The sequence below is a fragment of the Pan paniscus genome, chromosome 3 (genome assembly GCF_029289425.2).
Source record: "Pan paniscus chromosome 3, NHGRI_mPanPan1-v2.0_pri, whole genome shotgun sequence".
Lineage (NCBI taxonomy): Eukaryota > Metazoa > Chordata > Mammalia > Primates > Hominidae > Pan > Pan paniscus.
Genome location: NC_073252.2, coordinates 84,747,921 through 84,763,528, shown reverse-complemented (window position 1 = coordinate 84,763,528; position 15,608 = coordinate 84,747,921). Strand labels below are relative to the sequence as shown.

At 37.0% G+C, this 15,608-nt stretch overlaps 1 protein-coding gene across 20 annotated transcripts in view; it reads right to left on the bottom strand.

Annotated features, from left to right (window-relative positions):
- Window positions 1-15,608, bottom strand: part of PTPN13 (protein tyrosine phosphatase non-receptor type 13) — a 225,410-nt gene that overhangs the window by 69,397 nt on the left and 140,405 nt on the right. For all 20 annotated transcript variants that reach the window (XM_055111581.2, XM_034958880.3, XM_055111582.2 and 17 more), the window contains 7 exons: window positions 13,904-13,978; window positions 13,612-13,786; window positions 11,926-12,079; window positions 11,511-11,649; window positions 10,640-10,792; window positions 4,570-4,752; window positions 1,281-1,443 (listed from right to left, as the gene is read on the bottom strand). In XM_055111581.2, coding sequence (XP_054967556.2) covers window positions 1,281-1,443; window positions 4,570-4,752; window positions 10,640-10,792; window positions 11,511-11,649; window positions 11,926-12,079; window positions 13,612-13,786; window positions 13,904-13,978 — 1,042 coding nt within the window. The remainder of the gene's footprint in view (window positions 1-1,280; window positions 1,444-4,569; window positions 4,753-10,639; window positions 10,793-11,510; window positions 11,650-11,925; window positions 12,080-13,611; window positions 13,787-13,903; window positions 13,979-15,608) is intronic.

Genomic DNA, 15,608 nt, shown 5'->3' with positions numbered 1-15,608 from the left:
TTGGGTAAAGAATTCATAGGACCCTGCTGCACAAGGTCATCAGTGCTATTCCATTAAATTTTTAAATCACATACTTCTGACTGTTTCACTTATACCTATAAGAATTTACTATGTAGAATTAGATTTTGTATAATTTTAATCTCTAATTGCAGAAATCACCAAATCAGTTTTATCTCTCTGAAATTTAAATATTTCAGTTCTGATTGAGATATTTTTTCCAGAGTCAGATGAGTTTCTTCTGCTGGCTCCTTTTCAAAAGAAAATAAACCATTCTCCTGACCATTTACATTGGGTACTATGATTATTCATCTCAATCTCAGAACAGGGATGCACCCAAGTAAAACTAATAGGTGGTAAATCTGCCACCCAGAAGACTATACAGTGTGTCTCTTCACTGTCCTGTTCTGGGTGCATACTTCCCCCATCCTCTGCCTTGTTTCCTGTGTTTTTTCCCTCATCTCTAAAGCCCTTCCATTTATCTCCAAACTACTTGCATTATTTTTATCCTTCATATCCAATTCAAGTGCCACCTGTCCAGTACTCTAGCCTCTGATTTCCCTCTTCTAACAGTATAGGTCATAAAGTCTGTACAATATAATCTGTTCTTCAAATCCTGAATTTTTTTTTTTTTTTGAGACAGAGTCTCGCACTGGCGCCCAGGTTGGAGTGCAATGGTGCGACCTCAGCTCACTGCAACCTCCGCCTCCCAGGTTCAAGTGATTCTCCTGCCTCAGCCTCCCAAGTAGCTGGGATTACAGGTGCCCGGCACCACGCCTGGCTGATTTTTTGTATTTTTAGTAGAGACAGGGTTTCACCATGTTTGCCAGGCTGGTCTCAAACTCCTGACCTCGTGATCCACCCGCCTCAGCCTCCCAAAGCGCTAGGATTACAGGCGTGAGCCACTGTGCCTGGCTGAAATCCTGAACTTCTATTGTGTATTGCTGTTTCAAGCATGTTGGTCTCACCGTTCCAAATATTGGATAAGCTTACTGAGGGTAGAGAACATGGCCCAAATGTTTATAATGTTTACATCAACTAGCCTATCATTGCTAAGCACAAAATGGACACTTCAACAGGTACTCCCTAGGAGTATTCTCTCAGGGTGAACATGAAATTGAAATATTGGCTTCACTTGTGACACTTTTATAGACTTGATTTAGCTATTTAACATGTATATATATTGTAAGTTTTCATCCTAATCATGGCAGTTCTTTTAAAACTTGGTGGCAAAAATTATTCATATTCCCAGGAGTCATCTGAAATAGTCTGCTTCTCCTTACCAATATCTTGGGCATCTTGGTTGCTCTGTCTTGCTCTCATCTGTAGCTGGAACTTATGCTGGTAAGAGCAGAGGTGCAGCAGGTACTGGCATATCTTACTGTTGTCTGTCTGGAAGGCATGTTTTATTCCATCTGATGTATTTTGCAATGTGATTTTCTTTTTCTACAATATTAACCAAGGGTATTCATAATTATAGTAAGTAGAGATATTATTTATATTTCTTGTTAGGCACTGGATATTGACTTACATCTAATATAAATATAATCTTATATAGTCATGCATCACTTAACAATAAAGACATGTTCCAAGAAATACATCATTAGGCGATTTTGTCATTGTGCAAACATCCTGAAGTGTACTTAAACAAACTTAGATGGGCTAGCTTACTACTACACACCTAGGCTATATGATGTAGCCTACTGCTCATAGGTTTCAAACCTGTACAGCATGCTACTGTACTAAATACTGTAGGCAATTGTTTGTGTAGTATACATCTAAACACAGAAAAGGTGTGGTAAAGATACAACATTATAATCTTATGGGACCACCATTGCTTGTGGTCAGTTGTTGACTGAAAAATCATTACATGGCACATGACTGTATTATTATAAACAAATGCAAGAAATAAATTAACATCGTTTGCCACTTTCAGAAATTGTAGCCTAAATCTAGATTGTATATATCAGTCATTAACAAGCGAAACACATTCCTTTGATAAGATTATTGATATTTTGAATTTATGGTAATGTTTACAAACACCAAAACTGTTTGAAAAGGAAATAATAAATATGTGTTCTACTCTATTGGATAAAAGAAAATGAAAGTTTAACAATAATTTTTTTATTAATATATAATGATAAGAGCCGGGATTCAGTCAAGTAGAGTCTGGGTGGCATAAAGGCTGAATAGAAGTTGTGGAAAATTAAAGAAAATGTGAGATGGAAAGGTACTGGTAACATAACTGCTGGGTTGAGAGATAAAACACATTGATATTTAGAGATGGTGATTTGTGCCAAATATAGGGAAAGTAGGAGAATCATCAAATCAGTTTTATCACTCTGAAATTTCTTGAAAACTGAATGTCTTTTGTGGAAGAGAGCATACTCCAATTTGTGACCTATATGGTAAGGCTTGCTGGTGACCCATGCCTTAAGAGACCAGTGTTCAACATGTCGGGGATCTAAGACTAATGTCTCTGGAGAACCACTTAAGTCCAGTTAGACTGTACTCTAGCTCTTGGCTACTGTGCAGATTATTCTACTTCATGTCCCTTGTCTTTACTTCAAATACGGAAATAGGCATGTAAAAGCCAAATTTAGTAGGCTTTCAAAAGTTGTAATAACAGAGTATTACCCAGACTTCAATCCTGTCATCTTTACAATTTCTAGCCTTGGTTATTTATAAATTTTTCAATGGACTTTTCTTACTTATATAAATTCAAAGAAATTTTAGAAATAGAACAACATTGTTAAATTCTAGCTAGATATTGTTGCTAGTGAAAGCTCCAGGATTAAACCTGTTTTCTTTGTTAGAAACAGAAATTAGTAAGTATTAGAGAGGAGCTAAAGATACAGTAGCAACAAACTAGTATCTTCATTATCAGTAGTATACCTGGTAACTCTTCAAATACTTGGAGAACATTTTTTTTTCCCCTAACAAACATGCCACTTAACCACTGTCAAGGAATTTGCAAAGACACTGAACTCCATAGTTGTAAAACTCTCTCACTGATTCAAGCATAAACATGAAAGAAAGAATCTTCTTAGTTGATCAGTCAAAAGAACTACAGAACCACTACCTATAATAAAACACCCAAAGGCAGCAAATATCACACACAAAAAACGCCAGAGATAGGTTAGAGGTTCATATTAATTATGAAAAGTGATAGTATAGATGATTTAATATGTAAGAAAGATGTATAGTTTTGAAACACATACAAAGAATATTTGATTCTCTCCAAGTGTTAATGGATGGACTGGATAAGAAATGTGCTTGAGAGAACTCAGTTGTGAGATATGAGAAGACCAAATGGTAACTTTTTCACTTCCCCAGAGTGAAAAAAAATAGAGTTTTGTGTTAGAGAAAGAACTTCAGGAAAAATGAATGCTATTAAATATAGGAATAATTTCCATGGGAATGCGAACTATTCTCTATTCCCACAAATCTTTAAAAATGAACTAATCACAGCTCGTTCTATATATGTGGGTTAGTGTGGTAGCTTGGCAAATTACATAGAGTTGACTGCTGTGTGATTATTTGACTTGTCACCTTTTCAAAACGGTCCAAAACTGGATTTATAATTAATCAATCTAAGGTTTCCTTCAGACATGGGCTCTGCCAGCATTTCCACTGGGGGAAGGAAGTTAAACCCAGGTAATTTCTTGGTCCTGACAATCTTGAGAAGATGTGGGTGGTCTGGAGAACATATTATCTGGCAATCTTAGTGACATCTCTTGGTTTCAGAGGAAGTCAATCAACTAACCATTAGGTCTAGGAATGGTCTCAGGGTTGAAGATTATCCAGATCCATCAGGACCTTGGTAACTTTATAAATACTGTTTTGCTGAGACTATACTTTAGCCTAAAGATGAACTAAAGGTATCAGTAGTTCCTGAATAGCACTAGGAAAACAAACACCTGAACATATTAATATTTTTTATTCATCTCTGAAGTCTGCCAATGGAACTTTAATGTTCAGGTGTCCCAACTAGGTCCAAAATCAAAATATGCCTTTATCACTAACTATCTTCCACAAACATATTATTTTCTAAAAATCATTTTCTAACTTTATAGAGAGCTGTACACTAAAAATCTAAAATTGCGGAAAGTCCTGGGACTAGTTCATAAAATCCAGTAAGTCTCTGTACCTCTGAAATTCAAATAACAGTTGCTACGAGGGGGTTTACTATTGGGCCAGACAAGGTTCACTAGGGTTAAGATAACTATCTTTCTTAAAAACATTAGGAGGATTTCTCCATGTGAGAAGTTACAACCCTAGAATAAATTCTGACTTATTCAGAGAATTCAACTTGGTTGTAATTTAACTAAAGTTAATTGAGCATATAACCAGCCAGGAACGTGTAATAATCTTAAAAGTCACCTGTTGAAAAAACCAGACATAAATAAAATCTCAATAATAATTTCCACAACTACAAAGGAAGAGTTAAATAGTATTAAGATGTATTATCCCCACTGAATGGCAGAGTCTAAGGAAAGTCTGTTAATATGTTACATTGGAAGTTGGTAATATCATTTGAAAATATAATGAAAAGAGGTTAAATGGACATACAGAAAAAGATATTTTCTTGGTTTCCCTCCATGGAAAGCGAAGGACCAATGTGCGCACTCCATTGTGAACTTCAAACACAAGGACACCTTTAGAACAGACTCCAAGCAATATTCCTGTTTGTGACTTCTTCTCAGGGTGCACTCGGTGAAAATGAACTCCATATTCTGTCAGTCTTTGGCAGACCTGTTGGAATAATACCATACCATAGCAATACACTTTGGTAAATGGTGACATAAAGATATTGAAGCTGTATGATATGGTTTGGCTGTGTCCCCCCACAAATCTCATCTTGAATTCCCACATGTTATGGGAGAGACCCACTGAGAGGTAACTGAATCATGGGGGCAGGTCTTTCCTGTGTTGTTCTTGTGACAGTGAATAAGTCTCATAAGATCTGATGGTTTTAAAAGGGGAGTTTCTCTGTACAAGCTCTCTTCTCTTGTCTGCCTCCATGTGAGACATGCCTTTCACCTTCTGCCATGATTGTGAGGCCTCCTCAGTCACATGGAACTGTAAGTCCATTAAAGCTCTCTCTTTTGCAAATTGCCCTGTCTCAGGTATGTCTTTATCAGCAGCGTGAAAATGGACTAATACAGTAGATTGGTACCAGTAGAGTGGGCATGGCTGAAAAGATACCTGAAGATGTGGAAGTGACTTTGGAACTGGGTAACAGGCAGAGGCTGAAACAGTTTGGAGGGCTCAGAAGAAGACAGGAAAATGTGGGAAAGTTTGGAACTTTCTAAAGACTAGTTGAATGGCTTTGACAAAAATGCTGATAGTGATATGAACAATAAGGTCCAGACTGAGGTGGTCTCAGATGGAGATGAGGAACTTGTTGGGAACTTGTTGGGAACTGGAGCAGAGGTGACTCTTGTTATTTTTTTCTTTCTTTTTTTTTTTTTTTGCAAAGAGATTGGCAGCATTTTGCCCTTTCCCTAGAGATTTGTGGAACTTTGAACTTGAGAGAGATGATTTAGGGTATCTAGTGGAAGAAATTTCTAAGCAGCAAAGCATTCAATATGTGACTTGGGTGCTGTTAAAGGCATTCAGTTTTAAAAGGGAAACAGGGCATAACAGTTTGGAAAATGTGCAGCCTGACAATGTGATAGAAAGAAAATTCCATTTTCTGAGGCAAAATTCAAGCTGGCTGCAGAAATTTACATAAGTAACAAGGAGCCAAATGTTAATCACCAAGACAATGGGGAAAAGGTTTCCAGGGCATGTAAGAGACCTTTGCAGCAGCCCCTCCCATTGCAGGCCTGGAGGTTTAGGAGGAAAAAATGGTTTTGTGGGCCGGGCCCAGGGTCCCTCTGCTGTGTAGAGTCTAGGGACTTCGTGCCCTGTGTCCCAGCCACTCCAGCTGTGACTAAAAGGGGCCAAGGTACAGCTCAGGCTGTTGTTTCAGAGGCTGGAAGCCCCAAGCCTTGGCAGCTTCCACATGATGTTGAGCCTGTGAGTGCAGAGAAGTCAAGAACTGAGGTTTGGGAACCTTCGCCTAGATTTCAGAGGATGTATGGAAATGCCTGGATCCCAGGGAGAAGTTTGCTGCAGGGGCAGGGCCCTAATGGAGAACCTGTGATAGGGCAGTCGGGAAGGGAAATGTGGTGTTGGAGCCTGCACACAGAGTGCCAACTGGAGCACCACTTAGTGGAGCTGTGAGAAGAGGGCCACTGTCCTCCAGACCCCAGAATGGTAGATCCAACGACAGCTTGCACCATGCACCTGGAAAAGCCACAGATACTCAACACCAGCCCATGAAACCAGCCAGGAGGGGTCTATACCCTACAAAGACACAGGGGCAGAGCTGCCCAAGACCTTGGGAGCCCACCTCTTGCATCAGCTTGACCCGGATGTGAGACATGCAGTCAAAGGAGATCATTTTGCAGCTTTAAGGTTTGCCTGCCCTGCTGGATTTCGGACTTGCGTGGGACCTGTATAGCCCCTTTGTTTTGGCTAATTTCTCCCATTTGGAATGGCTGTATTTACCCAATGCCTGTAACCCCCATTGTACCTAGGAAGTAACTAACTTGCTTTTGATTTTGCAGGCTCATAGGCAGAAGGGACTTGCCTTATCTCAGATGAGACTTTGGACTGTGGACTTTTGGGTTAATGCTGAAATGAATTAAGACTTTGGAGAACTGTTGGGAAGGCATGATTGGTTTTGAAATGTGAGGACATGAGATTTGGGAGGGGCCAGAAGTGGAATATGGTTTGGCTGTGTCCCCACCCAAATCTCATCTTGAATTTCCACATGTTGTGGGAGGGACCCAGTGGGAGGTAAGTGAATCATGGGGACAGGTCTTTCCCATGCTGTTCTCATGATAGTGAGTAAGTCTCACGAGATCTGATGGTTTTAAGGAGGGGAGTTTCCCTGTGCAAGCTCTCTTCTCTTGTCTGCTGCCATGTGAGACCTTCCACCGTGATTGTGAGGCCTCCCCAGCCACATGGAACCATAAGTCCATTAAACCTGTTTCTTTTGTAAATTGCCCAGTCTTGGGTATATGTCTTTATCAGCAGTGTGAAAAAGGACTAACACACTATATCAATGTAGTTTAATGTGGAAAGGATAATCTTTTAAACAAAGGTTACTGGGACAACTGTATATCCACATGCTAAAAAAATGAATTTCAACCCTTACTTCACCCTACATATGAAATTTAACCAAAAATGGACCACAGACCTAAATACAGGCACTAAAAGCATAAAACTTAGAAGGTGTCTGTGACCCTGGGTTGGGTAAAAATTTCTTAGATGGAACACAAAAACCATAAACTAGAAAATAAAAAAAATTGGAAACTTCATTAACATTGAAAACTTGCTCATCAAGAGTTAATGTTGGCTGGCACAGTGGCTTATGCCTGTAATCTCAGCACTTTGGGAGGCCAAGGCAGGCAGATTACTTCAGGCTAGGAGTTTGAGACCAGCCTGGCCATCATGACAAAATCCTGTCCCTATGAAAAATACAAAAATTAGCCAGGTATGGTGGTGCACATCTATAATCCCAGCTACTCAGGAGGCTGAGGAAGAAGCATCACTTGAGCCTGGGAGGTGGAGGCTGCAGTGAGCCAAGATCGCACCACTGAATTCCAGCCTGGGCAACAGAGTGAGACTCTTAAAAAAAAGAGTCAATGTTAAGAAAATGTAAGGCAAGCCACAGACTAGGAGTAAATAAATATATGTAAAACCCACATATCTGATAAAAGACTTGTATCCAGAATATTTAAAGAACATGTACTTCTTAACAGTAAGGAAACATATAACCAGTTACAAAAGGGGGTAAAAAGTTTTATTTGACACATCAATAAAGATGATATATAAATGGCAAATAAACACATGAAAAGATTGGTCAACATAAATAGTAATGAGGGAAGTACAAATTAAAACCATAATAATATACCACTATTCACCTATTTCAAATGTTAAAGTGAAAAAGACTGAAACTACCAAGTGTTGTCAAGGATGTGGAGCAACTGAAATTCACACAGTGTTGGTAGGACTGTAAAATTGTACAATGATTTTGGAAAACAGTTTGGAAGTTTCTTACAAAGTTAAACATGCACTTGCCATAGGTCCCAGCAATCCTACTGCTAGATATTTACTCAGGAGAAATAAAAACTGTGTTCACAGAAAAATGTGAACTGGAATGTTTATAACAGCTTTATATCTATCAACTAATGAAAAGAATAAGCAAATTATGTATCTGCACACAGAAAAACTACTCAGAAAAAAAAAAAAGAAAAGAAACTACTGATATATACCACACCATGGATGAATCTTAAAAGTATTTTTCTAGGCCAGGCACAGTAGCTCACACCTGTATCCCAGCACTTTGGGAGGCCGAGGTGGGCGGATCACAAGGTCAAGAGATCGAGACCATCCTGGCTAACATGGTGAAACCATGTCTCTGCTAAAAATATAAAAAATTAGCCGAGCGTGGTGGCATGTGCCTGTAGTCCCAGCTACTTGAGAGGCTGAGGCAGGAGAATGTTTGAACCCGGGAGGCAGAGGTTGCAGTGAGCCGAGATCATGCCACTGCACTCCTACCTGGCAACAGAGTGAGACTCTGTCTCAGAAACAAAAAAAAGTATTATTCTAAGTGAAAGAAGCCATACATAAAAGACTGTATATTATATTATTTTTTACATGACATTCTAGGAAAAAAAACACTATGGTAATAGCAGATCAGTAGTTGCTAAGGATTACGGGTAGAGGGAGGGGACTGACTATAAAGAGACAAGAGGGAGCTTTATGTATTCGAAATGTGCTATATCAGGAGTTGGTAAACTTTTTCTGTAAAGGGCCAGATAGTAAATATTTCAGGCTTTGTGGGTCATATGATCTTTATTGTAATGACTGGACTTTGCTGTTATAGTATGAATGCAGACATAGATGATATATAAAGAAATGAGTATGGACTAGTTCCAATAAAACTATTTACAAAACAGGCAGGCCACAGTTTGTTAACCCTTGTTCTCAAGACTGTGGAGGTGATTGCTGAACTGTATACATATTTTCATATTTTATTATACTAATTTTTTACTTTTATTTTATTTTATTTTATTTTATATTTTATTTTATTTGAGATGGGGTCTTGTTCTGTTACTTAGGCTGGAACCCAGTGACAAGATCAAAGCTTACTGCAGCCTCAAACTCCCAGGCTCAAGTGATCCTACATCAGCCTCCCAACCAGCTGGGATTACAGGCAGGCATCCTTAACTACACCCAGCTCAAATGCACATATATTTTAAAAACTCACCAAACACTTAAAATGGTAAATTTTATTGTATATAAATTATACTTCAATAAAGCAGATTTACGAAAGATATTTCAAAAACAACATAATATACAGCAAAAGTGTAGCCTTAGAAGGTTGTGTTAACAAGATAAAACTTCTTAAGTTAGAAGAAAGATACTAAAGTTAAAGGGAAATGAAGTAACAGAATATATTATTAGAAGGAGTAGGGCAACCTAATATTCCTTAGGCATGCTATTTACAAGGAGAAAACTGAGACTTAGAGAAGTTAAACACATTGTTCAAGGTCACTCAGCTAGTTGAAATAAGAATTCAAATGCAAGACTGTCTGTCTGCAAATCCTCATGCAAATTCTTTTCACTGTGCCAATCTGCCTTCTACCTTTATTAATAAAATTATAATGTAACATCTTACTTTCTACAAGTATAAAAATGTAATAACTAAGAAAAGTATAAGTCCATAATTTAATATCTTTAAATTTGGACTCAAACAGAAAAAACCATCTTGCCTTTCTTTCTTTCCATGAACACTAGATTAAAGGTAATGTAAGTCTGTGAATAAAATCCCTTCATAAATTTTCACAGGGCTGGTAAACTTGATTTCTTTCTATATGCAGCAGCGAATGGAAGGCATACTGTTACATCCTAGGAAGCTAAAACAGAAGAATGTTCTGAAAATTTGTCTTTTCAACAGAACACTATCTTATATTTGCTATTTGCATTGGAAGTTTACATAATACTATTTTTCTTGATCATAAATATACTATTTATCTAAGGTCATATAGAAAGCTGGTTATAGGTCTAATAGACTGTAGAACTAATAGAACTGTAAACTAGTAAGTCAATTTTTGTGACTCTTTACCCCTATCTACATTAATTGGCATTTAGTGGGAAGACCATTTTTAAAGGATGTAATTGAATTTTAAGCCTTTTGAGAAAAAGCAAAACAAGCAATTCTAGAATCAGTATGAACTTGCCTCTCATATCAAGCCATTCACCAAATTCATTTGTTTCTTCTGTATAATGTATTTTGATTTTGAGTATGGAATAAGATAAAAGCATAGGATTAACAGCCAGATAGACATGGGTTCAAATCATATCTGCTCCATATCTCTGGGAACATTACATTTCCTCTTTGAGCCTCATTTCCCTCTTTTACAAAATGAGAATTAAAATACCATAATTTTGGCCAGCAATGAGATGAGATTATGCACAGTATCAGTTATTGGCACTTGAACTCTTAGATATGTGTCCTCTAACACTTCTTGCTTACTTGGAAAAGATACAAAGCTTATCATTTGTAATCTTGGATGCTTACCTTTAAAAATTCTAACTCTGTCTCTTTTTCAGAAGCTCCCACATAGGTATTATGCAATTTGGGTAACTCTTCTTTGATATAGGATAAATCAAGTTTCTCCATCACTCTGGCGGGCAAATAGTGCTCCATTCTAAAGTAAGACACACCATGAACCTAGATAAAAGAATGTTTTCATAAGCAATTGTTTGCCTTTTATTGGAGTAAACCCTCTTCCTTCTATCTTAAAGTTCTTGCTTTGGCTAAGAGATGAAGTACTTCTATTTCTACCTCTCTCTCTGAGGAATGAGTTTTAGAAGAAATGCATCAGTCTTTCTTTTTTATTCAGTGAGATAAAATGACTGAACTGATTAGCAAGCTTGAGAAGTGTGACATTCAAGGGCCTCATATCACTCTAGTTTAGGATGAACGTTGTGAAGGATGCTGCTCCAGCAGCACAGCTTCTAGCCCCTTGCTTCCTCTTAGATCAATTTTATTTAGAAACATCAGGCTTTAAGTATACTGTGAGTTCTCCACACAGTAAGCTCTGCCAGGCTGCCAGCCCATCATGTGGAAGGCAGGAGATCCTTTTAATTTATATTTGACTAATAACTCCTGTGTATAGTCTCTATAGGTTAGAACTCAGGAGAAGGAGTAAGTGGTAGATATTCCTAAACTCCAAAACAGGATAACTTTAAACAGGAAAAAAAAATCCCACACTTCATGACTTTATATAATTGATATACATGGAGTGCTTGGTCATTTTGAGGAACCAAAGAAGCCTCAAAAATCTTCAGATCTAAACATCAAACACCTGAATCAGGTTTAGTCATTAACTATGTTAAAGGTAACAACACCAAACAAAAATGGTCCTGGAAAAAAACACAAATCCTACCTCTGGTTGATAATCTCCATACTCAGCCTGGAGAGCCAAGGATGCCAGCAATAAGGAAGTCTCATCATCACAGTGCATCCTTTCCTCCAAAATATCTTTTCGAAGCTGAAGGTAATACTGATGACACGTCAGAGTATGTCTGAAAAAACAAACACAGACATCTTGGCCTTTGATTTTGAATACTGGGGTGGTTTTTATTATAGGCATGTAAGGTTAATTTCCATGAGTTTATTACTAAGCTTATTATTAAGCTTTTAAGGCATAAGGATTAAATAAACTGTGTTGAAAGAAATATTACTTTTATGATAAAGCAGACATTATCATTGATTGGAATCAAGTAATTCAGTATCAGTAAGCTAAAGGGTCAAAAGACCAGTGTCCAAAAAGAGCAAAAGAGAAACTCTTGTGTACTCACTGTATTAGACTAACATCATCCATAAAAAATTTAATTCTGAAAAACAAAGTAAAATTAACAGTGGCTTTGGTCTTTTTCTTTGGTTCTTCTTTCCATCCCTCTGGGGCCACTTTGGTTAATTTTAAGTCAGGATCAACAAAGAAATATTCATTATCTAAAACAGAATGAGAAAAATATTCAGATAAAATAAAAAAATACTTTAGTGTTTTCTTCCGATTTCTTCACTTTTTGGTCAGACTTGCATAAAAGAGTATCATATGAGAATATAAATACAAGACTGTTAAAAATGTGGCAGGGAGCTCTGAGACACTCCATTTAGATGGGAGGCAATATGGCCCACTCTTTTAAGAATGGCGGCTCTAAGGACATACAGTCCTAGATTCAACACCTGGTCACAACATTTACTATCCGTATGACACTGAATATATTATTTTACCTCTCTAGACATCAGTTTTCTTGGCTTTAAGATCAGGATAGTGGGAATTCTTGCTTTACAGCATTGTTATAAGGATCAAATGACATAATGAATAAAAACACTTGTTAAAGCACACAGTACATGGTAAACATTTAATAAATATTAGCTAGTATACTATTATTGAGCTACCAGCTGAAACCTAGAAGGAATGACATTTATCATTTTATTTTTTAATGTCATTAGTTAACTATTATTTACTCTCTACAAATAAAAGAATTATTCAATACAATTTGATTTCACCAGAATCTATAAGAAATTAGGTATAGTATAAACAGATATTTGGATGAACTGAATCAGCCTCATGTAGACAATATTGACTGATTAGTCTAAAAGTGAAACTAGTAAAGTGATAGAACATCAGTAGGTACTAATTGACTATTTATTGTATGAGTCTACAGCATAAATTATTCATTTTTAAGGCACAATAATTCAATAAGCTATATTGAGGGAAATATTTCTTTTAGGATACAGAAGATATTAAGAGCTTATAGAGTTTTAGGATCCTTTAACCTGTCAATTGTCATTTATGGTACTTTGTTGTCTAAGCTTTCCAAGTTAAATTTTGAGGTAAACAGGAATCTGAAATATTAAAGAGTAATTTATAAATATAATGATTTATTTAAAAAGGAGATGAATTCCAAAATGTTTCTTACTGCTATGGCAACTCTAATTGATAAATAGGAGAAGTTTCTACTGAAGCTGTGTCTTGGACCACTGTGGTTGTGAACATCATGGGTTTAAGTGGATACAATATTTAAAAGATATGTGAAATAACTAATTTTTAGCCATCAATTGACATTTTAAAAAGTCACTGTGATTTTAGGATAGTAGACTAAATAAATTGATGTGGAAATTCAGAAATAAGGTCTTGCTATACATTCAGGCTCATATTAGGATACTAATTTCTAGAGTACACATGTAGACCATTAACATATAAAATGGTCCCTAAAATATAATTTAAAAATATTTTTATGTAACCATAGCAAAAAATAAAAAAATCTTCCCAGTCAGATACAGAAGGTGCCTAACAAACATAACTATTAAAACAATGAAAGTAGCTGGGAGAAGAAAGGGAGTTCCTAACTCACTTCTACTGACTAGTTCATTTAGTTACTAATTGTCAAAATGAGGTCAGGCATGGTAACAAACATAGGAAGTCTGCTTGTTGCTAAATTTCTATACTGTACTCTGAATATAAAATGTCTTGGTACCTTTGAGGGTAGCTAAAGCAAACAAATGATGCTCTACTAAGCCAATATGTGCCACAACCATATCAAACACATCTTTACATATAGTTTTGGTATCACAGGTCAGTTCCAGTCTTTGCCCGTTCAGAAGCATTATGTTTACTTTCCTTCGGTTATCCTCATTCTTCCCTTTCTTAGTCTACAATTGAAAAAATAAACGGCATTTATTAAAATAAGCATTATAAGAATTTTAACTGGTTTTTAACACTACTGAAATTATTTTCTAAGAGTGACACAAATTGGTTTTATTACTTACAAGAATAGACCGTGGCAAATCCAAAGATATAAATGGTTCAATTGTCATTTTCACAAACTCAGGGCCAAAGAAATTCTGCAAATCACATAAGCAGAATCAATATTTTTTACTATTTATTCTAGTTTTTTCCTTGAAAGGAAAAATAATGTAAGAATAATAAATTACATATGAAACTACAAAATCACCACATTAGAACTAGGTGATCTAAAACAAACGTTGAAGCTTTCATGAAGAGGTATACTGGAATTTACCAATAACAGAAATGGAGTATGCCTTACATTAAGTTGAAACAAGTTTTTCCCCATCTTTGTTTTCTACTATTGATGTCAAACATAATGCCTCACTTTTACACTGTTTTACAGGGTTTTCACTATTTGGCATTCAGATAGACTCAGACTCAAAAAAAAGGTCTTGAAGAAGTAATATAGAGTTATGAAGCTCATATAAGTGTTTGGTTTAATATTGCTAATGCATGAAGTGATTGAACAGAATCTCATTGTCTTAGAAAGCGACATTCAGCCTAAAACAGATCGTAGGGTATGTGTGCTGGCTCACAACTAATCCCAATGCCTTGGGAGGCTAAGGCAGGAGGATTGCTTGAGGCCAGGAGTTTGAGACCAACCTGGGCAACATAGTTAGACCCTGTTTCTACAAAAAATAAAAAATTAGCTTGGCACTGTGGTGCATGCCTGTAGTTCAGCTGCTTAGGAGGCTGAGGCCAGAGGATAATTTGTGCCCATGAGTTCCAGGCTGCTGTGAGCTATAATCACACCACTACACTCCAGCCTCACCAACAAAGTAAGACCCTACCTCTAAAAAAAATTAAAAGCAAACAGACAAAAACAAAAAAATTGGTCATAGTTAAAAGACATCTACTTTGTGCCTATACATATATCCACCTGTAATCACTATCTTGGAACCCTATGACACTGTACTTTTCGTTTTAAATAGTGGCAACTAGGGATAGTATCAGTCACATAGTCTCTGACACCTGCCGATGTCCCCAGCAAGAAAATATCTCAGGAAATAAAGGACCCATGAGATGGGGAAAGTAGAGTGCAAACTCTGTATTTACTGCTTCTCAATCTATGATTTCCCTTTTCTCCTTTTGTATATTCTGGGGTTTGGGCTAAGAGGGAGAACTAGTTTAGGAGACAACTTAAAACAAGTTAGACTCTGAGTGGGAGAAGGGTTGAGAAAAGACTGAAAGATCATATCTTAATGGGCAAAAGGTAGAATGAAACCAGAGCTAATCTTGAGGCCAGAAGCAAGTGGTTTGTGTGTATGTGTAGGTGTGTGCTTGAACTAATGAATGTTACCAGAGTTTTATTTTTGTTGGTTTCTTCTTTGCATTTGGTTGTACAGCTCACTGATTGCTTGGTGTAGGAATTCTATTCAATTTAATTGAGTGTGTAACATGTGACAGATACCATTTATGTAAAAGTTCAACATAAGGGGTTTATTAATATTCAATGAACCAATAGGACACATTTTAAACAAGAATAGAAATAGAGTAGAAAGAATGAAAGTGGAAGATAGCCGAATAGGAACAGCTCCAGTCTGCAGCTCCCAGTGTGATCGACACAGAAGACGGGTGATTTCTGCATTTCCAACTGAGGTACCTGGTTCATCTCACAGGGACTGGTTGGACAGTGGGTGCAGCAATCGGAGGATGAGCTGAAGCCGGACGGGGCATCACCTCACC